At 55.8% G+C, this 15,390-nt stretch overlaps 2 protein-coding genes across 2 annotated transcripts in view; both read right to left on the reverse strand.

Moving 5' to 3' along the window:
• Window positions 1-309: 309 nt before the first annotated feature.
• On the reverse strand, window positions 310-12,980 carry VOLCADRAFT_105299 (uncharacterized protein; the record flags this gene model as incomplete). The annotated part of the gene is made up of 11 exons (XM_002951933.1): window positions 12,685-12,980; window positions 8,947-10,250; window positions 7,874-8,097; window positions 6,601-6,952; window positions 6,328-6,390; window positions 5,287-5,429; window positions 3,930-4,150; window positions 1,928-3,554; window positions 975-1,048; window positions 703-759; window positions 310-350 (listed from the first exon to the last, which is right to left on the reverse strand). The coding sequence occupies exons 1-11, from the start codon at window positions 12,758-12,760 to the stop codon at window positions 310-312; spliced, it is 4,182 nt and encodes a 1,393-aa protein (XP_002951979.1). The 5' UTR covers window positions 12,761-12,980.
• Window positions 12,981-14,265: 1,285 nt separating this feature from the next.
• The window catches only part of VOLCADRAFT_92529 (uncharacterized protein), a gene marked incomplete at both ends in the record, with an annotated part of 17,470 nt that continues 16,345 nt past the window's right edge, over window positions 14,266-15,390 (reverse strand). The window contains 2 exons of the mRNA XM_002951934.1: window positions 14,266-14,427; window positions 14,626-14,793. Of these exons, the coding sequence (XP_002951980.1) occupies window positions 14,266-14,427; window positions 14,626-14,793 (330 nt within the window). The remainder of the gene's footprint in view (window positions 14,428-14,625; window positions 14,794-15,390) is intronic.

Here is a 15,390-nt window from a genome sequence, read left to right on the forward strand (position 1 = left end):
CGCATTCGCATTCAAGGGAATGAAATCATAATAAATCATGACTTTCGTTCAATATGCAATCTTCCACCTCCTCCCTTCCCCTGCTTCCCCGGGGCTCTCCCTCTCGCACGAGATGCGATGTCTACCTTCCTCCCCCACTTCTCCTCTGCTCTCCTCTCCTCGGCCTTCCTCCTCTCCTTCCCTCTCCTTTCTCCCCCTCTCCTCTCCTCTCCTCATACTGCCATCCAAAGTTTCAGCCGTCGTACTGTGTGAGCACGGATAACCCCCCGATGATGATAAAGAGTAACGAGCGAACCAGAAACAGAAAGTTCAGCAGCTGCTCAACCCCAGTCCCGGGGGCGAGGGAACTCCTGTCAGGTCACAACGAAGGTATCCAACAATTCGTACACTCATACATCGTACAAACAAACGTTCCAATTCAGCCCGTACCTGCGCTTATTCATACAGTACGGCTAGGGTTCTTAATGTTCTTGGAACCTGAATTTCATTTTGTGTCCTGTGACGCAGGTTAAAATCCATACCTAATATATACAACACATATCGATATCTCGCTTTGACTGATATCGTGCTACTCACTGCGCCGCTTAATGCATCTTGTCGCACATAACACATCATAATCTTCACCATCGGCATCGGCATTGCACTAAGGATTGTCGTCTCCCAACCAAGGCGTACGGCTGTTGTACGGCGGATGTTGCTCACCTCTTTCATAGTTACCGCCTACGCCAACAGCGGCATTAGGCATGTACGGCAGGTGCCCTAAGTACGGCACAAAGCAATGGGGACTTCACGGGGCGTCGGCTTCACTCGCTGATTGTGTTGCCCCCACTTCCCGTACGTTGTAAAATTTGGGCAGTTTGTGTACGACATAGGTTCCAAAGCACACAAATAATCCGCAGGGCGAGCATAACGGCATTCAGTGCAAAGAGGACAATATCGTCGTCATCGTTATGTAAAGGAAAACGATCACGCACTGTTTGTTGACAAGGTTTGACCTGGTTTGACTGTTGACAGGAGAATTTTTTGGGTGCAATTGGTTTTAGGCAGTCTGCGCGTCCGGACCAGAGGTCGGCAAATAAGGCGGGTCCTGCAGTACCGCAGTGCCTGCAGCCGAAATTCGGCTTAAGGCCCCGTAAGGCGGCGGCTCCCTAATGACCGAAATTTGACCAAAAGACGTGATTTGCAGCCTGAACTTGAACTCTGTTTTCGACTTTGAAAATTTCTAGGTTTACTGACGGAGATTTTGCCCTCCCGCAGCCGTAGAAACCGATTTGCCGAGCTCTGGTTCCGGACGTCACCGAATCAAACTGTCGCTACAACCGACAAACCAGCTAACCGACCCAAACAAGACGAGCAACGCGCAACGACCAACCTGCGACGAGCAAACATACATACATGCACACACTGATGCGCCCGGAGGTTCCGGGATTAAGACCTGTCAGGGTCGATGGTGGAAGGTAAAAGTGTCCCTAGTCGATGGACGGTCGTGACCTGGGATAAAGTTGACTTGCGAGCTGACCAGGAATGGAATTGAGCCGCCGTCGATCCGGCAGATTCCGTTGGATGCTGGTGGTGGGTGCGGAACCTAAGCGATCCACTGAGAAGTTGACTAGGGTGACGGGATAAGGATGCCCCGAAATACCGGGGAAGGCAGGGTCTGCCGGGTAGCGGCCACGGGTGAAGATATGAACCCCTGTCCCACATAACATACACAGACATACATACATGCGGCCGGACATCCCCCCATGAAACGTCGCTGCCTCTACGCAATCTTCTGTCTCCTCATTGGACTGGCGCCTTAACTGCTGTCATAACCGACTAACCGCAAACGGAACAAACTACCTATCAAGTTCCAAAATCAAAACGCCCCTTTCCAAGGTTATTAGCTGCCCTGGTAGCACTTGCCGTACTTGGTACGACACCTCACCGCCTCGATAACCTCCCCGCCGCCAGTGCAACCACACCCGCGTCCCCGGCGGCAGCGGGATCAGTCGCATCGCGCTGGCCCCTGGGAGGCGTCGGCACCCGAGAAAATGCTGCCGCCGTTACAGCCGGCGCCGCCGCCACCACGGCGGCAGCGGCAGCGGCGGCGGCAGCAGCACCGCCGCAATCGCCACGCCTGTCGTACCCTGGCGCAAGGTCAAACCCCGCCATGTGACCTCTGCAGAAGGGGCACGTGGCAGGTCGCCTGGGCAATGCCGTGTCTATGAGTCTCCTGGCGCATGAAACGCACAAACGGTGACCGCAATGCCGCAGACTGACCAAAACCAGTCGCCCGCCGTCGCCAGTCGCATCATCCAAGCAGATGTCACAGCCCTCCGCCGCCGCCGGGCTTCTGTCCTCTCGCCGGCCCCAGACCGAAGACGCTGCTTTAACGCCAGCAATGTCGTACGGCGTGATAAAATCCGGAGCAGTCGTGGCGGTCGCCGACGCCGACGCAGCTGCGGCGACGGCGACGCCTCCGCTAGGGAAGTGTAGTGTAGTGCCGATGGCGACGGGAGAGCGAGAATCCGCCGCCGCCGACAGCCGTCGCTGCTCCAAGACCAAATGTACGGCTGACCTAGGAGAGCCAGCAGCAGCAGACGCCGACGGCGATGGCGGCATTGCTCCTACCAGCGTCGCCGCCGCCGCCGCCACCGGTGGCGCCGCCACGCCGGCTCCAACTCTTGGCGGGTGCAACGCTGACACCACATTAACCGCACAGGGCAGCGGCTCCGTTGCCTCCTCAGCACCTGACGCCGTACGGTACGGCATTGTGCCTCCGCCCGCCACTATGTCATCCCCGGCGTGTGGACCCCACGCTGTCTGCCGTAATGAAAACAACAGCGGTGGTACAGCAGCCGCCGCCGCCGCCGTCGGCAGTGCTGTGGCCGTCGTCACACAAGGAGGAGACGTACCTCTTGTCACCTCAAACAGCTCAACTGCCGACGAGGTACCGGCCGACGCCGTCGGCACAGTTAGCCCGCCGGCTGGAGAGCTTATTTCGAAATGCCGTACGACGCCGTCTTGGCGGTTGACTGCCGATGTGCTTGGCGTGGAGACCACAACAGAACCGTCGCCGCCGCCAACACGGCTTCCGCAAATTGTGTCGTACGTTACGAGTGGACATCCGTAATGCCGGTCCATTGTTGCAGCGAAGGCGGAGATAGGCCGCCGTGGCGGTGAGACACGCCGCCTCGCCGTCACGTTCGCGGCGGCGGCGGCGGCGGCGGCGGCGGCGGCGGCGGACGGAACAGCGGAGACGGGCCTGATCTGGACATGTTCGCCGCGGTGGAAGCCAGGGCTGCAGACATTAACGTCGTCGACGTCGAAATCGCGGACCTGGTACTGGCGTCGGTGCCGGGGTGACTCAGCGTTGTCTGTCGACACATGGGTCGGCGTGGGCCGGAAAGGAGCCGTGCCGCCAACGACGGCGGCGGCGGCTACAGCGCCGTTGGGCGGCTGCATCGCGTCCACCGCCCCGGAAGGCCTCACTGGTCTGTGGGTAACCTGCCGCCCCATTACTTGCGGTACGGCATCTGTTACGGCGGCGATGGCAGCCGTTTGCGGAGTACCTGAAGCGTCGGTGACGTCGGTGCGGTTTGGATCGCCGTCGGCGGTAGCCAATGCCGTACCGCCGGTTAGCGGACAGAACATGGGCGGCGACGCCGCCGATAGAATTGAAGTTGACGGCCCAGCAGTCACGTCGTGTAATGCAGCCGCCGCCGCCGTCACCTTGGCGGCGTGTGATGCCGTGACGGAGGCCGCCACACATGCCGCCAAGCTAACGCCAGCTGGCGACGGCGGCGCCGCTGCCGGCGGCAGAACGACAGCTGCCGCCTCCCTGCTAACGCCACTGCCGCCGCCGCCACCATTGGCGCCATCGGCGTCGCCGCTGACATCGACACCGTTGCCGCCGCAGGACAGGACGCCACAGTACGGTGCCGTACAGTTCGTGGCCATTTCTTCCAGCGCGTCAAGATCCTGCAGCAGGGCCCGTCGCAGTACGGCACTAGCGAGCGCCGCTAGAGTCGGGACCGCTGATGACAGCCGGCGGCCGCCTCCGCCTCCGCCTCCGCCGACGGTGGCAACGGCAGCGGCGCCGGACTCGAAATTCCGTTCCAACTCGTCGAGGCCGTATAACACGCCCAAGTCCATTCCAAAAAGCCACCTGCACCGCCGCCGCCGCCGCCGCCGCCAACAGCAAGATTATGCATCGTTACATCATCACACACCATCAGGAAATGTTAAGCTCTGATTGGCTCATATAAAATTATTATAGCCACTGTTTAGAAAAAATGCATCGCGGCAGTGTTGTGAGACGGAAGGTGGCTGCCTGGGGACGGTGCAGGCCGTAAGACTTACGACTTCTGTTCAGTCCTTGCCAAATTAGAATATTTTCATACTCGCTACTCGATCGCCGCGCGAACGGCATCGATAGATGCTGCCAGCTTTAGGCCGTGTGGGTGGCTCACCAAATTCTTGCTTATTCAGTCAATCGTCGGAAAGTACGGCGTATGATGTACGATACGGAGGACCTACACACCCTGCAACGGCCCTAGCGTTCCACAGCAGGAGGCTGTAGTCCACCAAGGTGCTGCACTTCATCATTGTGACTGGCAGTAGCGATGACGGTGATGTGCAGTAGTGGTGGTGGTTGCCGGCGGCGGCGGCGAAGGTGAACAACTTTTGTTCATGTGAAGAGTCATGTGAAGATGTCCGCAGTTACTAGTTCCGCACACAAGTGCGGGTGTGTCCGTGAAATCCGGAGGGCTATCATCAACTTACTTAGGGCGAAGCACTTCAGCGCGACAATGCCTGACACTTCCATACTTATGAGAGATACATGGCCAATGATGGGTAAAACTGCGAATTGCTAGGATCGAACTAGCGACCTCTAGATCTTCAGTCTAGCGCTCTCCCAACTGAGCTAAATCCGCCATGAAAATCCTTTTAATTTACATCTTACTATTATTACCAAAAATCGGTGACGGACACGAATGGCGTGTTTAGGGCTCCGCGGACACAGAGGTTGAGATCTTTCCTTCCCCCGATGAGGGCGGAGAGAAATTTCTTGTCTGTACGACAAAAATTGTACGGCCAGCCAGCAGCCGAATGCAAAGCAAGGCGAAGGCAAAGCAGGCACGTTCTGTACTTGTCTGACTGTCTTATCTATGTGTTTGTGCGCGTGCGTCTGTATCTGCTTTTCTGTCTGTCTGTCTGTCTGTCTGTCTGTGCATGTGCAAACGGCGGTAGACGTTGAAGGCATACGGTGCCTCAAGAGGCAACACCCACCGGCCCACTCACCGAGGAGGGTAGTCGGGTCGCAGGATCACTGCCAGACGGTACGAACGGTTGCCGTACGCAATCTGGTGCGGGCGCAGGCCTCGCGCATCTCCAATATCCCGCGGGTCGGTCAGAGCCCGGGGGCTCTCCCCAAGCAGCATTGCCTGCGTGTGTGTTTCGCAAAACGTGAGCCGCCGTGCATATTATTTACATCAAATGGTATTTTACACTCTGGGAAGGGTTTTCACTCGTAAATTCATGTTTACCCGTAATCACGTGGTCTTCACATGTAATTACCGGCCAAGAAAATTTGTAAACATGCTTATTTTTAAGTTGCCAAAGCATTCCTTTTATAAGGAAGAACATAGGTGACATTTTGTTGGTTGCCCGTGCTGGAAGTCATCCACAGGTTACATTACCCGTAATCACAAGGTCTTGACCCGTAATCCCCCAAGCCGTAATGCACAGCACCCGTAAAATTTCACGGGCTTACTTGCGACGAAGACGTGTTATGCGTGTGTGTGTGTGTGTGTGTGTGTGTGTGTGTGTGTGTGTGTGTGTGTGTGTGTGTGTGTGTGTGTGTGTGTGTGTGTGTGTGTGTGTGTGTGTGTGTGTGTGTGTGTGTGTGTGTGTTACATGGTTGGGGGTGCGTGACCCCATACCTGTAAGACTACCCATACGAGCCGAGGGCCCAAGGGTAATACTACAACGCCTAAAAGCCACGGAGGAAAGGAAAACACCGCACATCATAATTATATACAAATCACAAGTTCCTGTAACAATGGGGGGCCCCCTGTAAAAAGCCTAGCGTGGAGCCCATGATGTTGAATGTAATTTTAATGAGGGAGCCGGAGTTTCTAGAAAGCCGTTAATAATCTAGCAAAAAACGGAAAATTAAAAATTAAGAAAAGGGATGTTGGGAGGGAACGCTCTCCCTCCCTCCAGTGCGAGGAGGAAGGAGGAGGCAAAGGGATGCCCGTTATGTGGACGACTGTTACGTTAGTTGGAATTGGATTGCATGACATGCAGATATATTAAACTGTTAAAGCATAATGCACGTACGGCGGGCATGTACGGAATGTAGGATGACGGCTCGTACAGCAAAAAGTCCGAAGCTCCTCGCACCTCGGGAGGAAAGAAAGGCACGTAGGAGAAAAACACACATCCACATAAGACCACACCTGTACAGGCCGACAGGCACAGACAGACAGACAGACTGACTGACTGACTGACTGACAGACACAGAAAGACAATTAGGCAGACAGACTGACAGACAGACACTTCGCTGCCGCCTCGGTACGTCACTGTTCGCATCACATCGCCAAATGCACTTACGTAATAATGTCGTAAAAGCGCCAACGCCGTCGACACGTCATTGCCACGCGCCGCCAAATGCAGCGGCGTCGCGCCGGCGGCGGCGGGAAGTATCGGCAGTAGCATCGGCAGAGGCCAAAGGCGGCAACAGCGTCGAGACATGCTCGACAGCGCCGCCACCGCCGCCGCTGCCGCGGCCGGCAGCCGCAACGGCGGCCGCAGTAGCGACGTTGCCGGCGGCGACGGCGGCGGCTTCACACGCGCCGTCAGGTCGGCGCCGTACTGCAGCAGTAGCTCCACGACGGCGGTGTGACCCATATCGGCAGCCAAATGAAGCGGCGTTGCCCCGCTACGAGTGCGGGCCTCTAGCAGCCTGAACGAGTGGAGGGAATCATAAGTTGTTGATTGGGTTGGCGGTTAAAACCCGCAGCCAGGCCCGGTTACGTACGGCTTCACGAATGAGCTCTTACTCCGATGTGAGGGTGGCGTGAGGGGCTCATGGCTTGTGCGCCGCGTGGGGCTGGCTGGGTTACCAATCAATGTGATTAATTCACATGCTATCCATTCAGCCGTGTAATGGTCGTGCCAACAGCCATCCGCTCATGCAACTAGGAGGTCGCCCCATCGAATCCTCCACAAGTCAGTCACATACTCTAACAAACTCTCCTCCGTGTCTCTCTTTCTCTTACCACTGCCGGCTGCTGCCCCCGGCATCAGCACCAGCAGACGTCGGTACAGTAGAAGTAGGGATAGCAGTAGCAGCAGTAGTGGACAGTAACATAGCATGAATTGAGGTCACGAGGAGTGATCGATTGACAGTTTTCACCCCATCGTCCGCCGGAGCTGTTAAGGGTGCATTTATAGAGCGATGGCCCTACTTAATTAGCACGATTATGACGGCGGTTGGTGTCGTACTGACAGCTGCAACAGCGAATTTGAACCTGGTGTGGTGATCTGTGGGGAGTTGTACAGCTCGGTCCGTCGGCCCCGGAAGCGTGTAACTTCGCATTGTTCATGTGTACGGTCAGCTTTGCCGCATCTGCACATCCTCGCCGTACGTATTACTCATGTAGCCACGTCATCTTAGCTGGCCAAATGGCGGCTGGTGAAACGCAGCGTCTAACAGAATTATGAGTGCGGCATTACTAAGGTTGTGTTGTCGTGAATCATTCCTAGCACATAAACAGTGTAAGGACACATAAAGCAGCCACCACGGGAAGCAAACCACACACACACACACACAACGGCAGAAGCAAACCTTGCCAATGGCATTAACAGCCACCAATTCACAGACCTGGCCGTCGCCGCCGCCGCCGCCGCCGCCGCCATCCCGGACACCGACGGCGCCGGCTGCGACGAGTCGGTAGTCGACAACGCGGCCACTGACGCCGCCGACGCCGCCGGGCTTGCGGGTAGCAAACCCAAAAGCAGCTTGACGCACATGTAGTGGCCGTACAGTGCAGCCAGATGGAGGGCGGTGAGGGCCTTGCGCGGCTCGGTGGCCCACGGGTCGGCGCCCTGGTAGTTACAGTTGGCGATTAGTTAGTGCTTTTAAACGTTTAGTTAAACGTTTAGTTAGTGCTTTTAAACGATTTGTTAGTTAGTGCTTTTAAAAGGGTGAACGTTATGAAGTTTAAAACTGTTTGGTTTCCCTTCCGCACGATGATACATACATATGGCATATACATCATTGGCAGGCGGCTGGCAGAGGTTAAGGCCTGACTTCTGCTCTCGGCCGACCCGGGTTCAAGTCCGCCTGCCGGCTCCTCGGGTGTTGGAGAAGTGTTAAATTGGGAGATGGCCCCCCATCATGTGGACGATGTAGGACGTGATGATACCAGCTTGCGAGCTGACCAAGAACTAAATTGATGCGCCGTTGATCCGCTAGATTTGGTTGGATGCTGGTGGTGAGTTGCCGAACCCAACGAATACATTCTAAGTCGGATGGGGTGACCGATTAGGGTGCCCCTCTAGCACAGGGGAGAGCAGGGACTGCCCCGGGAAAGGGGGCCGCTGGCGAAGTTAACCACCCTGTAACAACATACATATGTTGCCCCTGCTGTGATGCCTGTCGCACCCTGCCAGATGGCTGTCGTACCCTGCCGGGATGGCTGTCGTACCCTGCCGGGATGGCTGTCGTACCCTGCTGGGGTGATGTGTGTCATCGGCTCATGAGCCCCCCAGGGTGGTGACACCTGTACCACCCATCCGCGGTGGGATACGACAACAGCTGTACGACACCACGTGTCGCCACATCCCGGACCTTCCGCAGACTGCCTTACCGTCTAATCACCCAACAGCTGCCACGGGACCGTACACACGGCCCCGTACACACGGCCCCGTACACCGGGAACCGTACACACGCACCTTGCGCAACATCAGTGCAACCACGGGGGCCTGGCCGTGTGAGCACGCCACCATCAGCGGCGTCTGACCCTTCCCATTGCGGCTGCTCAGCATCGCGGCGAGCACCGCAGCGCCTGGCCGACGGGAGTGCCGTGACGTGGCGGCGCCCGCGGCGGCAGCGACAACGGAAGGGGAGGCGGCGGCGGTGCCGCCGCTACCGCCTCGTGAAAGCCGCCGCCAAGATGGCCAGCCCCGCGGCTCATGGACTCCAGTACGACTGGCTGCCGTACTTGACAACGACGTGTCGCGCCGTAGTGGACGAACCGTTGGCCCCACTGACCGTACGGCGGGCGTAGGATTTAGACTGAGGTCGGCATTTGCCGCCGCTGCGGCGGCGCCGTTGCTGCCGCCGCGCGGATGGGGCTGTACGGCACCAGAGCGGCTGGGGGCTCTCCTAGTCGGCAATACTACTGGGGAATGTCGTGACGACAGGAAAGACCCTCGTACGCTGCTGGCAGTGGTAGGGGTTTCGAAGGTGGTTTCAGAGGCAGGCGGGAGTATGGCAAACATGGCGGCCGAGGTGTATGACGTAGCGACAGCATTTGCAGCGGTAAGAGGGAAGGCATTTGTTGCAGTGGCCGCCACCGCTGCCGCTGCCGCCGCTGTGGACTGGATAACGCCGGCAGCGGTGGCGTCGGCAGCTGCGCCGCCGCCGCCGCCGCCAGCAGGGAATCTGCTGCCGGTGCCAGTCGCCCAGTCGTCGCTCCCGGTCGTGGCGATCATCATCGCCGCTGTGGCGGCGATGGCGGTACCGTCAGTGGTAACGGCAGCGCCGGTCGCAACTGCTCCCGGGACAATGTAACCTAGGCTGCTGCCGCCGCCGTCGCCAGGCACGGACGAAGCAGCATCGGTAGCACTTGACCGGCGACGCTGCGTTCTCCAGTTTTGAGGTGAATGAAAGGAACGGAAATTCGTAAAGCTGGGGGTTGGCAACGCCAAGTCGCCAAGTCCCGAGGACATCGTAGATATAGCCGCCAGCGGGCTTCTGCTGGACTCCTGCTGGAAATCCAATTCACCCGGATTTACTGCCGCAGCTTGTCGGCGCTGCTGAAGCAGCGGACTGGAAGCTGGTAGCATGTGGGCGTAAGTGTCCTCCACAAGAGGAAAGAGCGCTGTGAGCAGCTGAGCATCTCCGCTCCGTGCAATGTGATGCCACACCGTGTTGCGCGTTGGCAAGAATTTCTGGGATAGCAGCTGTGGCTTTTGTTGTAGTACGTCCAGCACTGATGCATGGTCGCCGGCGTCAAGCGCGCGGGCCAGTTCAGCTGCTGCATGGAAGTCGTCACTAGATGTTAGGCAGGACGAAACGCTGAGTCCCATCGGAAATCATAGGTCGTATTGCATTTTAGGGTCATGTGTTAACACAAATATGTTTATTAGGATATTCGGCAACCATACAGTCATCTGCTGAACTCGGTTTGCCCCCATGCGGGAACAAAATAAGTATAATTAAAGTTGCGTGCCATAAAGTTATTCGTGTCTATTATCGATGCGATTCGCCACGATTGCATTTCGCACAAGGTGCTACGTGATAGTCGAAACGAGGTAGAGCAAAAGTGTCGTACCCAAGAAAAGCAGCTATCTAGTCCTTCAAAGTAAAATGTGTTTACTGAAAATAGAGACAATACATGTACAAATATAAGATATTATGCATATAGGCATACTGCGGCTTTACATAACCCAAGTTCAGGTAGAGTTTCTCTTAAACCTTCCATTGGCGGTAGGCCCAACCATGCTGCAATCCAAAATTTTTAGGTAGAAATATTGGGCATTAATCTCTCAAACCTGCAGACTGTTAAGGAATTGCGGTCATACAGGTTTAGTCTCGCTGCTCGTTGCAACGGCCGAGGCACAAGCGCCCTGGACCTTTCCGTGTCGGCGCCAAGATTGCTTTGATGCATACCAACCCATAGAAATTCATATGGTTGTGCGTTTTGTGCTCTCTGCTGGTGCTCTCCTTAAGCCTGTGTTAGCTGCGTGCGACATTCTTTCCATCCCAGCTTGGGCCGGGAGCAGCCTTGTGCAGTGGCTTGTAACCTTGAAAGGCTTTCGAAGTTGCCAGGTATTTAGATTACGTGACAGATTACCTTCGTGCTCTAACAACAACCAAGTAGTAGCTGGGAGTACGGTGCCTTTGCCCTTCCACACTGATATAACTAATGCTGCCGTTCCGAGCGCCAGGCCGACCCAAGGCGACCTTGTGCCACATCCGCGAAGCATTTGAAATCTAAGTGACGATGTATCGTTCAATAATCAGCAGCCGAATCATCACAATCCACAGTACTGTCCAATAATATGGATATTACAGGGCCCCCAATGGATTTAGATTTAAACACATGTACAAACAATGGAAAGCAATCCATGCAAACGCCAGACTGCGTCATGTAGAGCATGATGCCTGCGGACTTCAGATCAGATTGCCATGCAATCAGTGGCAATGGCCGTCCACCCTCAACCCCCCTCCTTCTCTCTGCAAAGATCTCCACTCCTCGCTGTTTGAGCAACAGCAACAGCAAGTGCGATTGCAGTTGCAAATGCAGCAGCAGCAGTGGTAGAGACTTGTAGCGCAGAGCCCGCTCAATAAGCAAATGAGGGATCCAGATCCGGATACAGATCCGGATCCAGCTGACACATACTAGTACTAACGGCTTCTACAACAGTTCCAGCCGCAGCCGCAGCAACAAGCCGGATGAGTCAACCCAGTCCTCCCATGCGGCCAACCAGGATCTGGTTCTTGTAGTAAGGCACACAACACGGCACAACATAACATCGTCATTTAAATGAAGGGGATGCGATAGCCGCAGCGTCCTCAAGGTGTGTATGTATGTATGTATTTATGTGCATGTGTGTAACTATGTACGACGCCTTCCTGCTACCCGCAAGCAGGTCGTGGCAGTGCGCAGTCCTATACAGGCATATCATCAAAGCGCAGAGAAGCGCTGTCAATGCGATTATGTACAACGTCGGCTTCAGGCTTCGTATTTCAAGCCCTCGCCGATGCATTAAAAACCACTAAGGGCCAATACGCACGGCACGGGAAGCCAGTACGGAGTAGCGGTAGGGTGCAGAGTCGTTAACCACCACCAAGCGACCAGGGAGGGCAGGCCGTGGTTTTACGCAACGGCAACAACCAACCGTCACTCTCGCCACAGGTCCCTCGCTGGGGACCTTCAGCAGTCCCTAGCCTATTGCTTCACTTCGTAACCTCCGGGAACCCCGCGGGAGGACCCCGCAGACCCGACCAGCCCCAGGCCCCTCAACCCTGCACAAACACGCAGACAGACAGACAGACAGACAGACACACACACACATCGTATGTATAGAAACGCGTGTTTATCTGTACAAACATACAGACACACGCTTTTCCAATCCCGTCTCGCAGCTCAGTTCACATCAAGACACTCAGCGTAGGTCTATATGTATGTATGTGTGTATGTATGCGCGTGTGAGTGTGTGTATGTGTCCTCCACGTCGCTTCTCGGAGGGGGTCCACCACTGGGGGACAACCCGCTTCAGGGTTTTAGGGTTTTAGTGTTTTGTCGACATCCACCATATCCACACCACCTCCACCTACATCCCTGCAAACCTCCACACTGGCACAGTCAGATACTCCTGCAACTGTAAACGCATCACCTGCAGCACATACATACATACATGCAAGGACGAAACACATACACACATATGTATACACACACGCACCTGCATTCGCGCACACGCACCTGCAACAATACTTGTCACTTGTTACTAAATGCACCTTATGTACACATGTATGCATGTATGTGCAACAAAGCAGCAAGAGGCCCACCTGGACTCCACCACTCCACCTGCCGTACTACAACCGTTTTGTAAGCCCCACAAAAAGTCGCAATCCGTGTCATATATACAGAAGTGAGCTAAACACATCATCCACCTTTGAAATGATCCACTTTTCAACATTTTCCGGACGTCATGTTCGTACTTGTACGGTACCTGGTACCGTACTCGTAATTTTGCCTTCCATCAACCCCAGCATCATTCCCATGGAACTTAATCCTTAACCTAATTTTTAAATTTTCCCATAAAGCCGCTGTCAGTCTGTCTGTCAGTTAGTCTGTCAGTTAGTTCGGTCCCTGCCCCGTCAGTAGCCGCATTGGACCCTCTACCCCGGGAAGACAACATCGCCTTCAACTGCAAACACAACTACCAGCTCCAACCGCTTACTTCAACTAACCATCCAACCAACCGTCCAACAAACCGTCCAACAAACCGCCATGCTCTGGATTCTCATCAACCACCATCGTGGTGGCCAAATCGCAAAACCATAACAATTAACAATATCACACCGGAGCCAGCCAGCCGGCCAGCACGCGTCGTCCAGCACGACCTTGAGGAACGATCGCGCGTAATGGGTAAGGGTGCAGGGGAGTGTGCCGTACACGGGCAAAACACGTGTACGACTGGCCGGCCGGCTAATTGACTGCCATCTGCTGTGTTCACCTCCATCCCTCCACGCCTTTTTCGCATCATCATCAAGTCGTTGCGAGTAAAAACACAGTATGCCAGAGCGCGGGATCTCTCGCCCTCGAAAGGACAAAATCCCAAACCCAAGCAAATCTGCATTCGGCCTCCCGCCATTCAATTCGCTTCCCCTGGCCTCGGGCCCCCCGGACCCCCCGGCCATGAGTTCCTTTCATTTACCTTATTTCAGGGTACGAGTAACGTCTTCCGGAGGGAACTTTCAAAGGTGATTATTTTACTAAAGGAAATCTTCAAAGGAGCCCAATCCGGCGCCCAACCCCAAATCGCCCGGATTGCAACCTGCATCCCATCAAACCCCAAACTCCAGGCCCAAACTCCGCACCACTCAACCCCCTCCTCCCCCTCCTCCTCCTTCTCCACCTCCTGCGACCCAACGGTGGCGGCAACAGAAGCAACAGAAACAGCAGCAGCAGCAGCTACAGCTACAGCTCCCGGGCCCCCCAATTTTCCAGCCGCCGTACACAAACCCATCTCCGTTCAAGGGCACAACTCAAAATACGCCACAGCTTCGCAACCTGCAAACAACCCCGGTTCGATCCGGAATGCGCGCAGCCACGATTACCCTCAATTTAATTATCGCTGATGCGACTGTCGCAGAGTACAATGATACCGTCATACATCGCCATCACCGTCGTCGTCGTGGGTATCGCCGTCGCCGTCGCCATCACCGGGGCCGGGGCCCATATTTATCATGTTCGTGGTTGTACTCGCAAGTCACAACTCGCACTCTTCCTCCTCCCCCCCTCACCTCCCTCCTCCTCCTCACTGCTGGGAGGTGTCCGCCCAGGCGCTGTTCTTCATTTGCTCCAGGAGGGCCCTACGCCGCATCTCGCGCTGCAGCTGAATCTGATCCACAGGGGCGATCTTCTCGTCGCCGTACATAGGGCCCCCGGACGCGCGGCGCATGGCGTAGAGGCGCCGCTCCTGTGTACGGCATGGGAGAAAACGCCATGAGCCGTATAAAAATCCGCTATCATTTTTTTTGGCAGGTTTCAAACGAGCGTGGGGAAGAGGGAAAAGGTACATACATACATACATACACACATACAACCAAACTTACACACATACAACCAAAGGCACACATACAAAACATACAAAACAACAAAAAAACACAAAACACACCTCTTCGGTGGCTCCTTCCGGAGGCCCATCGCCGTTCCCCCCCTCCTCCCCTCCTAGCACATCCTCCTCCAGCTCGTCCCGTGGCATGGATCTGGATCTCATATCCTGAGCGAACTTGAAGTGTCGTACACTGCGCCCGCCACCACCATTGCTGCCGCCCGGGGGTGCCTGAAGCCGGCAAGAGAACGATACGACGGAGTGAGTAGGTACGATGGAACCACGTGCCGTACAATCTGCCGTGCAGTGTTCCGAGAAGATGTGAAGAGAACAAGCCCTCTCAGATGTGCGCCTCACTTCTTCAACTGTGATGAAAACCTCTCCCCCCTCCGTACTCCCCTCTGTAACCCCCTTCCGTACCCTCCTCCAAAACCCCCCTCCGTACTTGCCTCCGTACCTCCCCTCCGCACCCCTCCCGTCTGCTGCTGCTGGCGACCTGCCTGCTTGCAGCACCATCACCCTGGCAACGACTAACGACAAACCGACCCCAACCAACATTATTCCAGTTGGCCAACTAACTGAAAAGTACGGACACCACCCAACAACTAAACCCCCTACGCGGGTCCACACCCACCACGAGGTGTAGAGGGGTGCTGACACACACACACACACACACACACACGCACACACACACGCACACACACGCGCACACACGCGCGCGCGCGGTAAGGATTCTAACCGATGTAACGCCCCTCCAATGATGGAGTGTTTCCCGTCGGAGTACGGTTAGGTGCCTCTCGCCAGTGTCAGGCCCCGATCGATGTCCAA

This window comes from Volvox carteri (assembly GCF_000143455.1).
Source record: "Volvox carteri f. nagariensis unplaced genomic scaffold VOLCAscaffold_26, whole genome shotgun sequence".
NCBI lineage: Eukaryota > Viridiplantae > Chlorophyta > Chlorophyceae > Chlamydomonadales > Volvocaceae > Volvox > Volvox carteri.